The following is a 20,361-nucleotide window of genomic DNA, read 5'->3' as shown; positions in this document are numbered from 1 at the left end:
AATATTCAAATGATCAAAGTTGAAAAAAATGCACACACATGACCTCTATTTATAGCCTAAGTGTCACACAAAATTGGAGGGAAATTTGAATTTCAATTCAAATTTCATTTGAATTTGAAATTGAATTTGTGGAGCCAAACTTTGGAGCCAAAATTTCACTAATTATGATTAGTGAATTTTAGTTATGGTTCAGCCCACTAATCCAAGATCAATTCCAAGATTCTCCACTAAGTGTGCTTAGGTGTCATGAGGCATGTAAAGCATGAAGGACATGCACAAAGTGTGACTATATGATGTGGCAATGGGGTGTAGTAAGCAAATGCTCACCTCCCCCTCTAAAATTTAATTAGATTGGGCTTCCACCAATTCAATTAAATTTATTTCCAACCACACACATCAAATATTCACTTAGTGCATGTGAAATTACAAAACTACCCCTAATACAAAAACTAGTCTCGGTGCCCTAAAATACAAGGGCTGAAAAATCCTATATTTCTAGGGTACCCTACCTACAATATGGAGCCTAATCTTCTTGGAGTCTTCTATCCAATGCCCTTGGAGGATAGGATTGCATCAAACGACACACCCACTGTGACAATACCCCTCCCGTGACAACTCCTCCTTCCCTATGCCCCCTCATTCTCACTCTCTCTCATCCTCCATACAAACTAAAAATATAAAATAAAAAAATCAATCAAAATCAAATTTAATTAATGGTACAAAAGCTTTCAGAATGACCTTTTGGTAAGCAAAAATGCTTCCTAAATGAGCTTTTTGTAAGTAAAAAATGCTTATAGAATGGCCTTTCCATAAGCAAAAAAAGGTTCACAATTAGGGTTTAAAGATAGGGAGAATAACACATTTGTGTGTGTGTGTGTGTGGGGGGGGGGGGGGGGGGGCAGAGGTGTAGAAAAAGGTATAATGGGTAATAACAATTTTAATTAGAAAAATGGGGGATTGCTTAGGGGGGAAATTAAATCTTTTACTTTCTAGTAACATGTCATATTTTAATTTGAATAAAGAAACATGAAACGAGGAAACAATTTGAACTTTTTCTAAAAATAATACAAAATAATATAGAAAAAACTTTAGTACACAACTATGTTGGATGGTTGCACTTTTTTTGGTCCCTTTTAATCATGGATCCTGGATGGTTGCACCCTTGGACTATGCTTAGGATCAGTCCTAGTTCCACAAATACTAATAGGTGTCTTATGAGAAAGTCACTTGAAATTGTATTAACCACATAAGCACTTAATGAGTGTCAAATATTAAAATTAAAACTTAGTCTATTTTGAAAAAGATTACAAAATTAAATACTAAAAATATATTTGTCATTTTAAAAAAGATAGGATATTTAAATGTACTTTCTATCCCTATTTTGAGTGAATACAATTGGTTTTAATAACCCTTATTTTTACATACGTACGTTTATTATTTATTTTTCTTTCAACTAGTGGTTGCTTTCAGGAAGTTTCAATGCAAATTGAAATACAATAATACAATTATACAATTGGTTTTAATAACCCTTATTTTTACATGAGAGGCTTGAAACTTGAGAAAGATTACAATAATACAATTATTAGTGGGGTGGTTGTTGATTTACCAAGCCTATGGAAATCATCTCCTCTACTGTCTTGTTGATCATATCAGTTGATGATATCATTGCATTTCCATTTTTGAAACATACAATGTCTCTTTCTTGAGTTTTCATTTTTAAAGTTACTTAGAACTTGGAAGATGGCCGAGGTTGTACTTGAAGGTGTGCTTGGACATTTGAGCTCTCCCGTTGGAAAAGAGTTGGGGCTATTTTTGGGTTTTGATCAAGACTTGGAAAGGCTTACAAGGTTACTCACTAGCTACTATCAAAGTTGTTCATGAAGATGTGGAGGAGAAACAATTCTCAAATGGACTAGTAAAGATTTGGCTGCAAAATCTAAAAGATACAACTCATGAGCTGAAAGACATCATGAACAAGTATGTCTATGAAGAATTGTGCTTGGAACACGAAGAAGTCAAGTGTTGTCTATCAAAAAGGGTACAAAGCTCTGGCTTATCCTCTTTTCATCCCATGCATGTTATTTTTCATTACAAACTTGTTAGGAGAATGAAAAGGATAAGTGAAAAATTAGATGAACTTTCTGAAGAAAGGAAGAAACTTAATTGGATGAGATGGTTCCGGAGAGAAAAAGTGGTGTCACAGAGGAGAAAGAAGTGGAGTTATCAAGTGGCATCAAACCACCTCATTATTCATCACTGAGCCAAAAGTCTACGGAAGAGAAATAGATAACGACAAAATTGTAGAATTTTTTGTTAATGTTGCTTCTCATTCTGAGGATTTATTTGTCTATTCAATCATAGGTCTAGGAGGACTAGGAAAAACAACATTGGCCCAACTCATCTTCAATTATGAAAAGGCAGTCAATCACATTGAGCTAAGAATTTGGGTATGTGTTTCAGAAGGTTTTAGTTTGAAGAGAATGGAAAAAGCTACCATTGAGCAATATCTGGGCGTGCTTGCGAGAATTTGGATCTAGATCCATTACAAAGAGGACCACAAGATCTTTTCCAAAGAAAGAGATATTTTATTGTTTTGGATGACGTGTGGGATAATCAGCTACAAAATAGGTAGAAGTTTAAACTTGTATTGGCTTGTGGGGCAGAAGGGTGCTTCTATTTTGCTCACTACTCCTCTTGCAAAGGTTGTAGCAATCTTGGGAACAATAAAGCATCATCGTGAATTATCAATTCTACTTGAGGATGATTGTTGGAAATTATTTAAACACTAAGCCTTTGGACTAGATGAGGTGGAACCGAAAGAGCTTGAGTAAATATGGAAAGATATAGTAATGAAGTGTCGAGGAATGCCTCTTGCAACAAAGACAGTGGGAGGTATTTTACGCTTAAAAAAAACAAGAGTGGCTCAATGTTAAGCAAAGCAACCTTTTTTTAGACAATGAAAACTTCATAAAGTCTGTCTTGAGATTAAGTTATTTAAACATACCAATAAAACTCATACAATGCATTGCTTTTTGTGCAATATTTCCCAAAGATGAAGAAATAAGGAAGCAATATTTAATTGAAATTTGGATGGCTAATGGATTCATTCATCTAAAGAAACATTACATGCTAAAGATGTTGGTGATGATGTGTGGAATGAGTTATATTGGAGATCATTTTTTCAAGATATTGTCACAGATGAATTTGGAAAAGTTACAAGTTTCAAGATGCATGATCATGCACAACTTGTTTCAAAAGAGGTTTGTTGCATTGCAAATTGGGTGCCTTGACGGATCCGCCGTGAGCGACAAGGTGAATCTTGAGCTTGACAGTGAGGGGAGGGGCACTGTGGCGGACGTAGTGATGGAGGCCACTGCGGACGGCGACATGGGCGACCTTCTCGGTGCTGATGTTGGCTGCACGGAGGGCGGAGAGCTGGCCAGGATCAAGATCGGTGTTGATGTTGTGCATCCACTCATGATGGTGAGACTCAGAATGTGAGAGCCCATACTTGCGGTACCCCGCGTACACATGCCTACTCCTCACTCAGGCCGTGCGCTTTGTACTCGCCCTTGCCCTCTGCGAAGAGTTGCGAGTGACAACGTGAGTGAGATCCAAGAGTGGAAGCACTGTGAGAGTAGGGGTGGGAATAGGCCAGGTCGACCTATAGAGGCCTACGACCTGGCCTACATAAAGCCTGACCTATTAAATTAAAAGGTTAGGCTCAGGCTTTTTTAAAAGCCTATTAAATTAAATAGACCAGGCTTAGGCTTATTAAAAAGCCTTATAAGCCTGATAGGCCACCCTATATATATATATATATATATATATATATATATATGTATGTATGTATGTATATGTACTTATATTATTTTTTGGGTACTAGTATATACTTATATTATTTTTTGGGTACAATTAATATTTTTTTTGAAACTAGCAGACTTTGATTACACAAATGCTCCATAACTTCTATTCCTATAATTAAGTAAGACTTTAATTACAATTTAGGTGTGAGTCATGTGCCCCTTTATATTCCTCATTATTTTTATTGGCTTTCCTATTCCTGTTAACGTTTCCTTTTCCTATTATGTTTCCTTTTACTTTTAACTTTCCTATTACGTTCCTATATTCCAGAGCAAACAAAAATCATATCCTTTAATTTAGGTGTGAGTCATGTGCCCCTTTATATTTCTCATTATTTTTGTTGGCTTTCCTATTCCTATTAACATTTCCTTTTCCTATTAGGTTTCCTTTTTCTTTTAACTTTCCTATTACGTTCCTATTTCAGAGCAAACAAAAATCCTATCCTTTTCACTTCAAGCTTTTTGATAGAGGTAAAACTTCAAAACCTTACCATTTTTTCTTGCATCTTCTTATTCCTTTAACATTCTTTATTTCATCTTCTTTTTACCTTCTCTTTTCCATGCATATATTCTTTCTTTGTGGTGAAAGCCTACTAGCGCTTCTCCTCCTTTTTTGAAACCTTGTGTGGCTAGTCCTTCTTCAAAGTCTCTTGCCATTGCTCCTTCTTTTAAGTTTTTCACCATTGCTCCATTTCGAAGATCGCTCTAATTAACATTCTGTGTAGTCCACCGAGGTAATGCTCTAATTTTCTCTCATTTCCTTATAACGTTTCCTTTTCCTATTCCTTTTAACATTTCCTTTTCCTATCACGTTTCTCTTTGTTGAAGTAAAATAGAGAACACAATTAACAAAAATTACAGAGCAAACAAAAATTGTATCCTTTTCACTTCAAGCTTTGATAAAGGTAAAACTTCAAAACCTTGCCATTTTTTCTTTCATCTTGTTATTCCTTTAACAAGTTTCATTATGAGTCTTGATTTAGGCATGTTCACATTGGCTTTTTGTTACTTGGTGATATATGATTTCTATCAATACTTTTTTGCATATCATTATAACTATTATATTTAGCTGACTTTTTCATTACAGAGGCAATGTAATTTTGGGACATCAATTTTAATGGTTCCTCTTGTTGTTGTCCTATGTTGTGTCATGTTTTAATTCATATTTTTACTATGTTTAGCAGATGTCTTCTCCCTTGGAAATTAGTGAACCAATAGCATCCACTCATACAAATGATAATGAGGTGAATGTACAAGTTCCTGCAGATTCAACTCAAGTAGAAGCTAACAATCAAGAAAATGAACATCAAGAAGCAGTTGTCGGGAGAAAGAGGAAAAAAACTTCAGTTGTTTGGAATGATTTTGATGAAATGGAAATCTCCCATGGGGTGAAGAAAGCTGTTTGCAGATACTGCAAAAGTAAATTTGCTACTGGTGGAATTGGGTCAAGTACTACCCATTTGAAAAGACATTCCAACAGTTGCATTCAAAAGAAGGCTAAAACAACTGCTGAAAGTAGACAACCCACCATTCCATTCCAGCCTTCAAATTCAAATAACCCTTTTATGATTCCTGGTGTTAGATACTCTAACGAAAAGATGAGGGAAATAATTGCAATTGCTATCATGGTTCATGAATATCCTTTTAGTGTTGTTGAGGATTCTATTTGGATGTGGGCCTTCCAATATGCAAACCCTGATTTTCATAAGATTACTCATAAAATTGCAAGAAATGATTGTTTGGCACTGTTTGAGATGGAGAAGAAAACATAGAAGAAATTGTTAGAAAGTGTGAGCAAGATCAGTTTAACTACAGATATGTGGAAATCCAACCATCAAGTAGTTGAATATATTGTTATTACTGGACATTTCATTGACGCGGGATGGAATCTTCAAAAAAGAGTTTTAAGTTTTATGAAAGTGCCTGCTCCAAGGTGTGGTATTGATGTTGCTGATGCTATTTGTAAGTGTTTGAAAACTTGGGGGATTGAAAATAAAGTTTTTTCAATATCTATGGATAATGCCTCTTACAATGACTTATGCATAAGATCTCTCAAAGAGAATATATCTCTAAGTAGTAAGTTATTCCTTGGTGGCTCTTTGTTTCATGTTAGATGTTGTGCTCACATATTGATTTGTTAGTGCAAGATGGCCTTAGTACAATTAAGGATATCATTTTCAATATTCGTGAAAGTGTCAAATATATTAACCACAACGATGCAAGACTAAAGGCATTTTGTGATGTTGTTGAGCAAAAACGCTTGAAAGAAAGGAAACTTGTTATTGATTGTCCAACAAGATGGAATTCAACCTTTAATATGCTGTCAAATGCTTTGAAATTTAAGATTGCATTTGCTTCTTACAAAGAAAGAGAGCCTTACTATAATTATGCACCTTCACTTGAGGAGTGGAATCAAGTTGTGAAAGTTTGTAAACTGCTAGAAGTTTTTAATCTTGCTACTCATGTCATCTCAGGTATAATAACAATTTTTTTTTTGTATTTTATTATATCACTTTGTTATCTCTAAAAATCTTTAATATAACTATTATTTAAACGCAGATAGTGAGTATCTGACTGCAAATTTGTATTTGGCAGAAGTTTGGAAGGTTAAACAAATACTTGATAAGGAGATTGAAGATGAAGATCTCTTCATGAGGAAAATGGTAGGTCCAATGAAGAAAAAGTTTGACAAATATTGGGGGGAATGTAATATGTTGATGGCTATCATAAGTGTTTTGGATCCTAGGGGCAAATTTCATATGGTGAGTATATGTTTTCCCTTGACATATTCTAAAGAAGTTATTGATGAGAATATAAAGAAGGTGAAAAGTTCATTTGAAGAATTGTATGATGAGTATGTAGGTCTATGTTTAGAAGAGTCTACGTCTAGTGTTGTTAATTTGGATGATAATATTTCATCATCCTCCCAATTCAATACTTCAGTTGTCACTGGTTTTGATGAAATTATGAGCATGCTACATGAAAAGGAAGTTGTTTCTCCTATAAAATCAGAATTGAAAGATTATCTTGATGAAGGTATTTATGTTCCTAACACTAATTCCTTTAGTGCTTTGGACTGGTGGAGGAACAATAACATGAAATATAGGATATTGTCTAAGATGGCTGTTGATATACTAGCTATTCCAATTTCAACTGTGGCATCGGAGTCCACATTTATTGCTGGAGGTAGAGTAATTGATGAATTTCGCTCTAAATTAAATGAAGAATCTGTTGAAGCTCTAATTTATGGTGGAGATTGGTTTCGTCATAAATATAATGTGAAGAAAAAATCAAAGGCTAATATTACTTATTATAATTTTTATAAGTAATATTTAATCATTTTTAGCAACTTGTTCATTTATTTATGTAGTGTTTTTCCGTCCAGTAACTAACATATATGTATTTTTCTTCTTATTTTGAAGGCTGAAAAAGAAGAGATACAAATCACATTGAAGTTTTGATTATCTTGTTGGTTAGAGAGCCTGCATGCTGCATTGAAATTCTTATGGTGAATCTGGAGGAGCTAATGATGAACTGACGTTACTATTAATTTTATTGGTAGATATTTTATGTACCAGTTCTGTTCAAATGGAATGGAGATGTAGGCTTTATTTTTTGGTTGTAATAATTAATATGTTGGTTTGATAGACTTGGATGATGCTACCTCAAGTATGAGGTTTTCTATTGTTTTGGATTATTTTATATCATATGGTGATTTCTGTTTATATTATTAATATATTTGTAGGACTACCAACTACATTAACGTTAGATTAAAAATTAAGGCAAATTATTATAGAAGATTTGTTATTTTTTTTGGTAAAAACAACTAGAAATATTAAAGATTTAATGTGAAGAAGGCTTTTAAAAAGGCTATCAGGCCAGGCTAGGCTTTTAAAAAGGTCAGGTTGAGCCAAAATAAAAGCCTTTGATAGGCTATAGGCCAGGCTCAAGCCTAAAAAATTCAGCTAGGCTAGGCTTAGGCCTTTTAAAGCATGGCCTGACCTGGCCTATTCCCACCCTTATGTGAGAGTGAGTAAAGGAGTAAGTTTGCTATGTCGAGGGTTTGGGTGCTAGAGTTTATTATAAAATAGCCAACAACATCAGTTTTTAAATAAAACCGATGTTGTTCACGCAATCCAGGACATCGGTTTTCAAAAACTGATGTTAACTATGAACTAACAACATCATTTTTTTAAAATCGATGTTAACTATTAACTAATAACATCGGTTTTTGGAAAACTGATGTTAACATTATGCTAATAACATCGGTTTTTCAAAACCGATGTTAATGATATCCCTTTATTTATGGAAATGCCACCGCGAGTAGTTTAACATTGGTTTTTCTTGTAATCAATGTTAAACTGACGATGTTGAATTTACATTTTGTAGTAGTGACTACTACAATTGCTATTATAATTACTTGATGAGTCATATTATCACTTGAGAGTGAACCAGAATTAGAGCAAGACCAAATCAGTTTATCATCACACAATGAGGAAGGGATAACTATTTCTTCAATTTCTTTGGCAAGATCAGGGAATTTTAATTGAAGGGGTTAAGGAATATTAAATCATTTTCCATTGTGCCAGAAGTCATTAAGTTTGGTTAAGAGTAGATCCTGATGATTTTGAGGGATACCAATTAATGCAGTCAACTATAGATTGGGATAATCATTTATTCAGCCAGAAGTTGATATTGGATTTGTCTCCTATAAGTATAAGCTAAACAACGTAATCCAGAATTGAAGTAACCCAACCTTTAACACCAGGACACATTGAGGACTGTATATACATATTCATACAATAAATATCATTATTAGTTTTATTTTAAAATTCAAAGAGACATAATTTTTTTTATCGATAAATGTTAATTGTTAGTTTGTTAGTGTCATACCCTAATTTCGTCCGGGGATTATTATTTGATGATATACAACCTTTAATTGGCCGCTTCAAGATACTTGGCACCCTTTGTTGCACAATATGTAAAGTCCCGAGGCGTGTTGAAAATCAAAAGGAAGCAGGCTTACGCGATCCGTAAAAATTCCGTAATGTGACAGAAATCGAAAGGAGGTGTTTTTCGCAATCCGTGAGTTTTTGTAACTTCTTCGAAAGCTAAAAAAGAGTAAATATATAATCCGTAAGGATTCGTAACTTTGCGGAAGGAAAATAAGTATCGTTACGAAATTCGTAAAGTTTCGTAACGTTACGGAAAAAGAATTACCAAAAAAGGTAAAGGGGGGTGCATTTAGTCAAAAGGGGGGGGTGTACAAATAGCAATTAGACCCACTTGGGCCTTTCAGATTCTTCCTCCAGAAGGCTGTTGCTTTTGGAGGAAGCAACCTTGCTCGGCTGGGCGAGCTGGGTGGCAAGTTCCTCCCCTATTTTGCTATAAATAGGGGGAGGAGTGAAGGGAGAAGGGGTTCAGCCTTCTTGGCACTTCTTATTCTCTCGAAATTGCTGAGGAAAATTATTTCCGTGAAGAAAATCCAAGCTGAGGCGCTTCCGTAACGTTTCCGTAACGTTTCCGAGAGTAATTACGCGAAGATTCTCGACCGTTCTTCAACATTCATCGTTTGTTCTTCGTTTTCTTCAGTCTTCAACGGGTAAGTACCTCAAATCGAGCTTTTCAATTCATTCTATGTACCCGTGGTGGTCCACATTTTGTTTCATGTATTTTTATTCTCATTTTCATTCGCTTTCTATACCCCCTTTTGACGTGCTTCAGTCATTTATTTAAGTCATTTCTCGCCTAATCTAAAAATAAAATAAATTTCCACCGATCATTTGAATTGTATCATCCGTTAATTTCGGTTAAAATGAATTCCGACCGTTTGGTTGTGCCGTAACCACGTTGGAAATAAAAAAAGAGGTAAAATAATAATATAATAATCCAAAAAATATCTTTTACTAAAATGAAGCGGAAAATTCAATCGGACGTTTTCTCTTTGGGATTTCTCATTCTTAATTGAATTGACTAATAACTAAAGCGAAACTAAGGCTAAAATCAATTCGCCAAGTCAAGCTCGTCCACCAAAAAGTCACTAAAAAAGGATTTGAAAGTTTTATCTCAGCTTTTTCTTTCCAAGTTAAATGGATAATTTTTAAAGGCCCAACACCTTTAAGTGATCACCTTTCAAGTAAAAGAATCGCTTGATTCACCTTTAAAGGAAGAACTAGGTAGGTCTGATTTCCTCTTCGATGGAGGGTACGTAGGAGCAAGAGCCCCGCTTTTGCCGACCTCAAAAAATAAAAAGAAATAAAAGTTAAGATAACACAATTCCACAATTCTAAAAAATAGGCTTTTGTCCTTTGAGACAAACGTAAGAGGTGCTAATACCTTCCTCAAACGTAAATACAACTCCCGAACTTAGAATTTTCATTTTGACCAGTTTCCTTCGATTTTTTCGACGTTTTCCACAAATAAACGTTGGTGGCGACTCCGCGCATCTTTCCTCCCTTGGAAAGCGCACCCGTGAGCCTCGCCTCGCTCGCCCGCAAAAGGGCATGTTGCGACAGTTGGCGACTCCACTGGGGAAATTTTTGTGAGTTAGGCCTATTTTAAGGAATTGTGGATTTATGAAGCTTTGTGTGTGCATTTATTTGAACTGTGTAAAATGTAAATAACTGTTGTCTATTTTGCATTCTTTACACTGCATTCTAAGCACCCACGGGTTTGAGTAAAAAAGGGGCCCTATACCCGGGTTCATGGGAATCTAAGGAGTAGAGGTGAATCTATAATCATGCTAGGCCTCCGACTTGCTTGATAATAGTGAAACCTCGTCTAGAGCTTTCTCTCTTTATAATGTGTTGTCGCTGGTATTCCATACCGCCACAATATTATTATCTTGAGTGATGATACCTCTAGAAAACAACCGTGTGAGTTATGAATTGTTGGGGAGTAGTTATTAGAGACCCCTAGATATTGTCCTATAGGTTCCCAAATAGGGGCAAAGAGCAAACACGCTCCGTGCCATTCGTTCTCATGCATTTTTCAGTAAATAGCACTAGTTTATAGTTTTGCTAGTGATGTTTGGTTTCTTTAGAGGAATACGTAACCTTTTTAATACTACGTTGATGCGCCATCATGCCCAAAACATAGCATTAAAATTGGATCTCTACAGTCTTGTATGTGTGAATTACCCCTCTGTGTTGTTTTCTTTCCGTTTCATGCATACGCATTGCATCATTCATGTCGGAGTCTTGATCCACCCCTTTTTTAGGTAAATGATGGGGACAAATCAAAACGACAAAAGGTTTTATCAAGTCAAGGTTAAAAGTCTAGATGTCACCAGCCTCAAGGAATTGGGACAATTGATGGGACCTCTCCAAAGGCAAGCCTTCTGCAAAGTGTACGGAAAGATTCTAGATTTGACCACAACAGAGGTATTTACGGAAGCTGTCGTATCCCTCGCCCAATACTATGACCAGCCGTTGAGGTGCTTCACGTTTAGGGACTTCCAAATGGTACCGACTATTGAAAAGTTTGAGGAGATACTAGGATGCCCTCTTGGGGGGAGAAAACCGTATCTTTTCTCCGGGTTTCTTCCCTCCTTGAGCAAGATTGCAGCTGTGGTTGGGGATTCGGCAAGAGAGTTGGATCGCATGAAGCAAACTCGTAATGGCGTAGTGGGCCTGCCACGGAAATACTTGGAAGGCAAGGCAAGGGATATGGTGAGCCAAGAGAAGTGGGGCCCGTTTGCGGATATACTAGCTTTGTCGATTTTTTGGGGTTGTCCTCTTTCCGAACGTGGACGGTTTGGTGGACTTAGCCGCCATTGATGCTTTCCTCGCATATCACCACAGCAAGGAGAGTCCAGTGGTGGCTATCTTGGCAAATTTGTTTGACATTTTTGATCGGAGGTGTGAGAAAAACAGTGCACGAATTGTCTGTTGTTTACCCGCTCTCTGTGTATGGTTGGTTTCACACCTATTCCAACAAGACACAAGATACCCGTGTCCGCTTCAAAGTTATCGTTCATGCGCCGAAAAAGGAAGAGTCGATTGGGACCAACATTTAGCTGGGATAGGAGGCAACGCAATCAATTGGTTTCCTCGTTGGAAGGAAGGCAAGGAAGGAGTTCTTTTCTCGTGTGGGGACTACCCTAATGTTCCATTGATAGGGACTAGGGGTTGTATTAATTATAATCCCGCACTTGCCATAAGACAACTAGGGTACCCCATGAGGGGAGCGCCAACAGAAGAAAGTCTCTCGCCTTTCCTTGTGAGGGATCTAGGCGCGCAAAGTCTCAAGGTGATACAAAGAGTCCACAAGGCGTGGAGAAGTCCGTTGAGGAAAGACAAGGAGCTTAGAGGCATCCGAAATGGCGTCATCGGTGGTTATCATGGATGGCTAAGAGTTCACATGTGAGGGTTAGATTGGCTCTCCAAATTGAAAGTTATCAATGAGGAGAACTTCAAAGCTCCGGAGGAAGATGAAGAAGTCCAAGCTCTAAAATTAGAGCTAGGGAAGGCGAGACTCGCCACGGAGAAGTTCAAATCAGCCGCTACACACATCCGGAAAGAGTGCACCGAGTTACAAGAGGAAAACGCGGCCACTGAAAGAGCCCTTGAACAAGAAACTAAAAGGGCCCGCAAGGAGGAATATGGCCGAGAGAAATTCCGAGGAGCATTGTGGGGTAGCGACAATGAGCTCAAGCTCCGAAGAGAGGAAAGAGACCGGTCACGGGTGCATGGCATGATCTTAAAAGAAGAGTTAGCTGCGTGCGCAAGATCCAAGAGGAGTTTGGATCAACACTTGGAAGCCACGGAGCAAAGCATGCTAACTATCATAGGGCAATACAAGGAAGAGTTGAACCAGTCTGTGACCCATGAACAAAAGCTAGTGGAGGATTTTGCACAAGTGTACGCCGAAAAAGAAGCAAGAGGGAGGGTGATTGATGCATTGCATCAAGAAGCGACTATGTGGATGGATAGGTTCGCCTTGACCTTGAATGGAAGTCAAGACCTCCCGCGTCTATTAGCCAAAGCAAAAGCCATGGCCGAAGTGTGTACGGCCCCCGAGGAGATTCATGGGCTAATCAATTACTGTCAACACATGATAGATTTGATGGCCCATATAATTAGAAACCGTTAGGTTCTCTTGTAACACCTTTGTATAATCTTGGATAGATGAAAGCTTTGTTCTTTTTATAAAATGAGAAGTTCTGAACTCATCACGTTATCTAAGAAACTTTAGGGTGGATCCAAGTGCTCCGATCATTCATTTGCATGTTCATGTTTTGGTGGCATACTCACCGTTGTTTATTTCTTTAGGAATTTCATCATAACTAAGAAAACACCAAGGCATCCCTATAACACTCGATCCAGAAAAATGGATAATGAAGAGGGCGTGCAGGAACAGATGAAGGCCGATCTATCGGCTTTAAAAGATCAAATGGTTTCCATCTCGGAGGTCATGTTAAAACTCCAGAAAACTATAGAGGATAAAGCCACAGCAACCGCCTCTAGTACAGTTAGGGAAGTGAAGCCGGTGCTGCAGCCCACCTTAAATCCGGGCCGAGACAGAAACACGGCAGTGTTTGGTCGAAGGTATAGCCCGCAAGCTTATCCTTATGGCTTGCCTCCGGACTTCACTCCCTGTGCCACCCCGGAAGATTTAAGCCAAGCCCCTACTTTCGAGGGGCAGCTCCCACCTTATGACGACTATCCCAGGCAAGACGATGAGGAAGGAGATACCCATCTCGGTCCCCTCCTCCACCTCAAAGATCCGTCCCCCCATGAACTACCCAAACCAAACATAGTCCGCCATATCCCGACTTCACCCACACCCGTAAAAGAATCTGTTCCCTTCGTGGAGGATAAGGGAAAGATTGAGGCGCTTGAAGAGAGGTTGAGAGCAGTCGAGGGCCTCGGCAATTACCCATTCTCGGATCTTGCGGACTTATGTCTTGTGCCCAATATCGTCATCCCTCCCAAGTTCAAAGTACCAGACTTTGATAAGTACAAAGGGACGACATGTCCGAAAGGGCATCTTCGGATGTATTGCCGAAAAATGGGGACGTATTCTGCGGACGAAAAGTTGTTGGTCCATTTCTTTCAAGACAGCTTGGCCGAAGCAGCTGTAGCATGGTATACCAATCTGGAAGCTTCCCAGATCCGATCATGGAAGGACTTGGCAACTGCCTTCATTAGGCAGTACCAGTACAATACGGATATGGCTCCCGATCGGAACCAGCTTTAGAGTATGACTAAGCGAGAGCATGAGTCCATTAAGGAATACGCCCAAAGATGGAGAGATCTCGCAGCCCAAGTCGTACCGCCCATGATGGAAAGGGAGATGATCACAATTATGGTAGATACATTACCCACGTTCTACTATGAAAAGCTGATAGGCTACATGCCAGCTAACTTTGCGGATCTCGTCTTCGCCGGAGAAAGGATTGAATCCATACTATGAAAAGGCAAGTTCAAATATGCTTCCAATATGGCCCCCAACAACAACAGAAGAGCCCCAGTAGTGGGCGCGAGGAAAAAGGAAGGAGACGCCCACGCGGTCACCACCGCCCCGACGTGGATGAAAGCACCCCAAAATATCCAAAGCTCATACCAGCCCAATCCCCCAAATTTTTCAATCCGAGCCGGGAATTTTCCCCCGACTCAAGTAAAAGGACCGCCCGCGGCAGAGAGAATGCCGACCCAATGCACAGCTCCAGCCACGCCCCGGCCGGTCAACAATACGGCCCCGAGCACGAGCTATAATAATGCACAGAGCCCACTCCCGAAAGATAACTTCTCTCCTATTCCCATGGCATACTCCGAATTATGGCCTTCATTATTGGAGAATCATTTGGTGGTAGCCATACCCGGAAGGGTCCTCCAACCACCCTACCCCAAGTGGTATGACCCGGGGTGCCAAGTGTGCGTACCATAGTGGAGTTCCCGGACACAACATTGACTCCTGCCGCCCGTTCAAGTATAAGGTACAACACCTAATCAGTGCCGGCTGGCTATCGTTTCAAGAGGAAGGCCCAAATGTTAAAACTAATCCGCTAGCTAGTCATGGAGGGGCTAGCGTGAACGCCACCGAAGAGGATGGGCCATCGCGGACAAAGAGTTTAGGAGAGGTAGCTACTTCCAGACGCTTCATCTACCAATCGCTGCAAGCGGCGTGTATGGTCTCCCGTGGCGGAGGCGAAAGGGACGAGTGTTTGTTTCACCTCGGGGAGTCACACGACATGAAAACCTGTCCCGCGATAGAAGAATTGCTTCAGCGGCTCATGGACTGGGGGCAGCTTGAAGTGTCCAAAGGAAGGAAGGAGGAACCACATATTTGCATGCAGTCGGAAGAAAGGAAGGTTCCCTTAACCCCCAAGGCTCTAGTAATATGTTTTACTAGGAAAGGGACCGGCTCCACACCCATATACCCCCGGACAGTGCCCAAGCCAACGCCATTTGCATATCAAAGTAATAAGGCCGTTCCGTGGAAATATACCCCTCCCGAGTTCAGCGAAAGAGTTGCAACCGAAGTTGACTCCCTGTCAGCTAAGGTGACCAACATCACCGGCCTCAGTGGCATAACCCGCAGTGGTCGGGTGTTCGCTTCCCCTCACCCGGCGGAGTTGCCCTCCAAGGGGAAAGCGCCCATGGTCCAAGAGCCCACAGACGTAGCCACCCCCCCGAAAGAAGTAGATCCTCCAGTGGTAAGAGGGGCTGAAAAGAAAGAAGGTCTTCAAGGAAAGACAGTGACTTTGGAAGAGGCCCATGAGTTCCTTCGCCTCATCCAACAAAGCAAGTTTAAGGTAGTCGAGCAACTGAATAAAACTCCAGCAAGGATCTCGTTGTTTGAACTGCTGTTGATAAAAGTCCTCACGTTTGCCTCATCGTACGCTGTTGATAAAAGTCCTCAATGATGCCCATGTAGCCCACGATATCTCAGTGGAGGGTTTTGAAGGCATCGTTAATCATATAACCACCAACAATTATATCACGTTTACGGAAGAAGAGATTCCCGTAGAGGGGAGAGGACATAACAAGGCTCTTCATGTATCGGTAAAATGTATGGACCATGTTGTCGCAAAGGTGCTTATCGACAATGGATCGAGTTTAAATGTGATGCCGAAGACCACTTTGGAAAAGCTTCCTTTTAGTGCGTCACGTTTAAAACCGAGCTCGATGGTGGTCCGACATTCCCATTTAGATAGGACCCCACACTTGCAATGTGGTGTTTCAAGTAATGGATATAAATCCCGCCTATAGCTGCCTCTTGGGAAGACCTTGGATTCATGCCCTGGGAGTGGTCCCTTAAACGCTTCACCAGAAATTGAAGTTCGCAGTGGGTGGACTTTTGGTGATAGTATCGGGTGAAGAGGATATGTTGGTGAGCTGCCCCTCCTCCGCCCCATATGTAGAAGCGGCGGAAGAATCATTGGAAACGACTTTCCAATCCTTCGAGGTGGTGAGCTGCGCCTCTGTGGAACCAAGTCCGTTGCTGCCTTCTCTCTCCAACGCGGCCATAATGGTGGCGCGCGTTATGCTCAGGAACGGATTTGAGCCCGGAATGGGTCTAGGCAAGGACGACCTCGGAAATGCCGACGTGGTCGATATCAAGGGAAATCCATACTAATATGGATTAGGGTATGAACCTGGGATGCTGGGGAGGAGGAATGTGCTGTCAAGACTTCGGGCGGATAGGGTATGGCCCGACCGTATTAGCCAGTGTTTCACCAGTGCTGGAATGGTGCCCGAGGAGGAGGTGGCCGCAGTGGAAGAGGAGTTCCCTCAAGACCCGCCAAATTTCGTGCAACCATGTCACCCCGATTCCCAAGTGGGGAACAGGCGCGTGATAAGCCAGTCAAAAATCTATACCGCTGATTCAATGTAATTAGAGCCTATAGATTTCCTTTCTCTTTTGTTTTGTGAAACCTACCTTATTAAATAAACAAAGAGATCTTGTTTCATCTGTTCTTGCAGTTCCACCTTTTCTCATATCATTTTGCATGTTTTTGTTTATTTTGTCTTGTTTGGTATAAATATGAGGGTCGATTCTTTGAGGATCCTAACGATGAGGGATTGACGATCGATTTTGACCGAGATATAAGCCAAATGATGAACGAAGAGGAGGAAGAGGACGGCCTTTCACCAGAGTTGGAGAGGTTGGTCGCTCAGGAAGAACGTGAAATGAAGCCTCACCAAGAAGAAACTGAATTGGTAAACTTAGGGACCATGGAGGAAAAGAAAGAAGTAAAGGTAGGAACCGGTATGACCGCGCCTATCCGCCAAGGCTTGATAACCCTTCTTGAAGAGTATCAAGATGTCTTTGCATGGTCATATCAAGACATGCCCGGTCTGGATTCCGACATTGTGCAACATAAGTTGCCTTTGAATCCAGGGTCTTCCCCGGTTAAGCAAATGTTACGAAGAATGAGACCCGAGATGTCTTTAAAAATTAAAGAAGAAGTAAGGAAGCAATTTGATGCAGGGTTCTTAGCTGTAGCTCGGTACCCAGAATGGGTGGCCAATATTGTCCCAGTCCCGAAAAAGGATGGCATGGTTCGAATGTGTGTAGACTACCGGGACTTGAACCGAGCTAGTCTTAAAGACAATTTTCCCCTGCCACACATTGATATATTAGTAGATAATACAGCCAAGTTCGCCCTTTTCTCATTTATGGATGGGTTCTCGGGGTATAATCAAATAAAGATGGCACCCGAAGATGTAGAGAAGATCACTTTCGTCACCCTATGGGGGACGTTCTACTACAAAATAATGGCCTTCGAGCTGAAAAATGCTGGGGCAACCTATCAGCGTGCCATGGTGGCGTTATTCCACGACATGATGCATAAGGAAATAGAGGTCTATGTAGATGACATGATTGCCAAGTCTCAGACTGAGGACGAACACCTTGTCAATCTGCGTAAGCTGTTTGGAAGGTTGCGGAAATACCAACTAAAACTAAACCCAACCAAATGCACCTTCGGGGTAAAGTCGGGGAAGTTGCTAGGATTTATCGTAAGTCAGAAAGGGATAGATCCCGAGAAAGTGAAGGCCATCCTTGAAATGCCAGAACCATGCACGGAGAAGCAGGTTCGGGGGTTCTTGGGCAGGTTAAATTATATCGCGAGATTTATCTAGCAACTCACCCCTACCTGTGAGCCCATTTTCAAGCTATTACGTAAGAACCAGGCGGTCCTGTGGAACAATGACTGCCAAGAGGCCTTCGAGAAGATCAAACAGAGTCTCGCAAACCCCCGGGTGCTCATGCCACCTGTAATAGGAAGACCTCTTTTCCTGTACATGACCGTGTTGGACGAGTCTATGGGGTGCGTGTTGGGTCAGCACGATGATTCTGGGAAAAAGGAGCAAGCCATCTACTATCTAAGCAAGAAGTTTACCGCATGTGAGATGAATTACTCAATGCTGGAAAGGACGTGTTGTGCTCTGGTATGGGCATCACATCGGCTCAGGCAGTACATGCTCAGCCATACCACGTGGCTTATTTCCAAAATGGATCCCATAAAATACATCTTTGAGAAACCGGCCCTCACGGGACGAATCGCTAGGTGGCAGGTACTATTATCTGAATTCGATATTGTTTACGTCACCCAAAAGGCAGTAAAGGGAAGTGCCTTAGCATATTATTTGGCCAAGCAACCCCTCCAGGATTATCGGCCGATGCACCCTGAGTTCCCAGATGAAGATATCATGGCCCTGTTTGAAGAGAAGAAGACACACGAGGACATAGAGAAATGGATTGTTTGCTTCGATGGGGCGTCTAACGCTTTGGGCCACGGAGTAGGGGCAGTCCTTGTATCCCCGGATGATCAGTGTATTCCTTTCACGGCTAGGCTAGGTTTTGATTGTACCAACAACATGGCCGAGTACGAAGCATGCGCCCTCGGGGTGCAGGCGGCCATTGATTTTGATGTAAAACTACTCAACGTGTATGGAGACTCAGCTTTGGTGATACGCCAGTTGAAAGGAGAATGGGAAACTAGGGATCCGAAGTTGATACCCTATCAAACTCACATCTTGAGGTTAGCCAAGTACTTTGACGACATTTCTTTCCGCCACATACCTCGGGAAGAGAATCAAATGGCTGATGCATTAGCCACCCTGGCATCCATGTTTCAACTTGCCCCACACGGGGATCTGCCGTACATCGAATTCAAGTCTCAGGGCAGGCCGACATATTGTTATGCAATAGAGGAAGAGCGGGATGGGAAACCGTGGTATTTCGACATCAAACGATATGTCGAGAACAAAGAATACCCACCAGGGATTTCTGACAATGACAAAAGGACGTTGAGGAGATTGGCTACTGGTTTCTTTGTAAGTGGTACCATCTTGTACAAACGAAACCACGACATGACCCTCCTACGATGCGTAGATGCCAAAGAGGCGAACTTCATGATTGAGGAGATTCACGAGGGTTCCTTTGGGACACATGCCAATGGGCATGCTATGGCCAGAAAAATCCTTAGGGCCGGTTATTACTGGCTCACTATGGAAAGCGATTGTTGCGCTCATGTAAGGAAATGTCATAAATGTCAGGCATACGCGGACAATGTCAATGTTCCGCCATATCCTCTGAATGTTATGTCCGCTCCTTGGCCTTTTTCCATGTGGGGAATAGATGTCATTGGAGCCATTGAACCCAAAGCGTCGAATGGTCACCGCTTCATTCTTGTGGCAATAGATTACTTCACCAAATGGGTCAAAGCGGCTTCTTATACTAATATCACGAGAAGTGTTGTGGTCAGATTCATAAAGAAGGAGCTGATTTGTCGATACGGACTCCCCAGGAAGATCATTACTGACAATGGCACCAATCTGAACAACAAGATGATGCAGGAAATGTGCGAGGATTTCAAGATCCAGCATCATAACTCCACCCCTTATCGGCCAAAGATGAATGGGGATGTAGAGGCTGCGAATAAAAATATTAAGAAGATTGTTCAGAAGATGACAGTGTCATACAAAGATTGGCATGAGATGTTGCCTTTCGCCCTACACGGATATAGAACCTCGGTACGAACTTCTACTGGGGCAACGCCGTATTCCTTGGTTTATGGGATGGAAGTAGTACTCCCATTTGAGGTAGAAATTCCTTCTCAGAGGATAATAGCGGAGTCAGGCCTAGAAGAGTCAGAGTGGGCTCAAGCACGCTACGACCAACTCAATCTTATTGAAGGTAAGCGTTTGACAGCCATGAGCCATGGGCGTCTATATCAACGAAGGATAAAGAATGCATTCGACAAGAAGGTACGCCCGCTCAAGTTCAACGAGGGGGACCTCATGCTGAAGAAGATGTCCCACGCAGTTAAGGATAATTGAGGCAAGTGGGACCCGAATTATGAAGGACCTTTCGTGGTGAAAAGAGCTTTTTCTGGGGGTGCTCTGATACTCACCCACATGGATGGCGAGGAGCTGTCCTCGCCCGTAAACTCCGATATAGTTAAACAATATTACGCTCAAAGTCTGGGGCAATCGAGAGGATCGTTGCATGTTTTTATTTATGAGTTTTTCTCGTTCTTCTTGGT

General features: G+C 41.0%; 1 protein-coding gene across 1 annotated transcript; it reads left to right on the top strand.

The window, feature by feature from the left end:
* The first annotated feature begins 5,680 nt into the window (after positions 1–5,680).
* Positions 5,681–7,192, top strand: LOC114405110 (zinc finger BED domain-containing protein RICESLEEPER 2-like). The gene is made up of 3 exons (XM_028367773.1): positions 5,681–5,825; positions 6,005–6,337; positions 6,423–7,192. The coding sequence occupies exons 1-3, from the start codon at positions 5,681–5,683 to the stop codon at positions 7,190–7,192; spliced, it is 1,248 nt and encodes a 415-aa protein (XP_028223574.1).
* The last annotated feature ends 13,169 nt before the right edge of the window (positions 7,193–20,361 follow it).

Source organism: Glycine soja, chromosome 3, assembly GCF_004193775.1.
Source record: "Glycine soja cultivar W05 chromosome 3, ASM419377v2, whole genome shotgun sequence".
Lineage (NCBI taxonomy): Eukaryota > Viridiplantae > Streptophyta > Magnoliopsida > Fabales > Fabaceae > Glycine > Glycine soja.
This window is presented reverse-complemented; position numbering and strand designations above follow the sequence as displayed.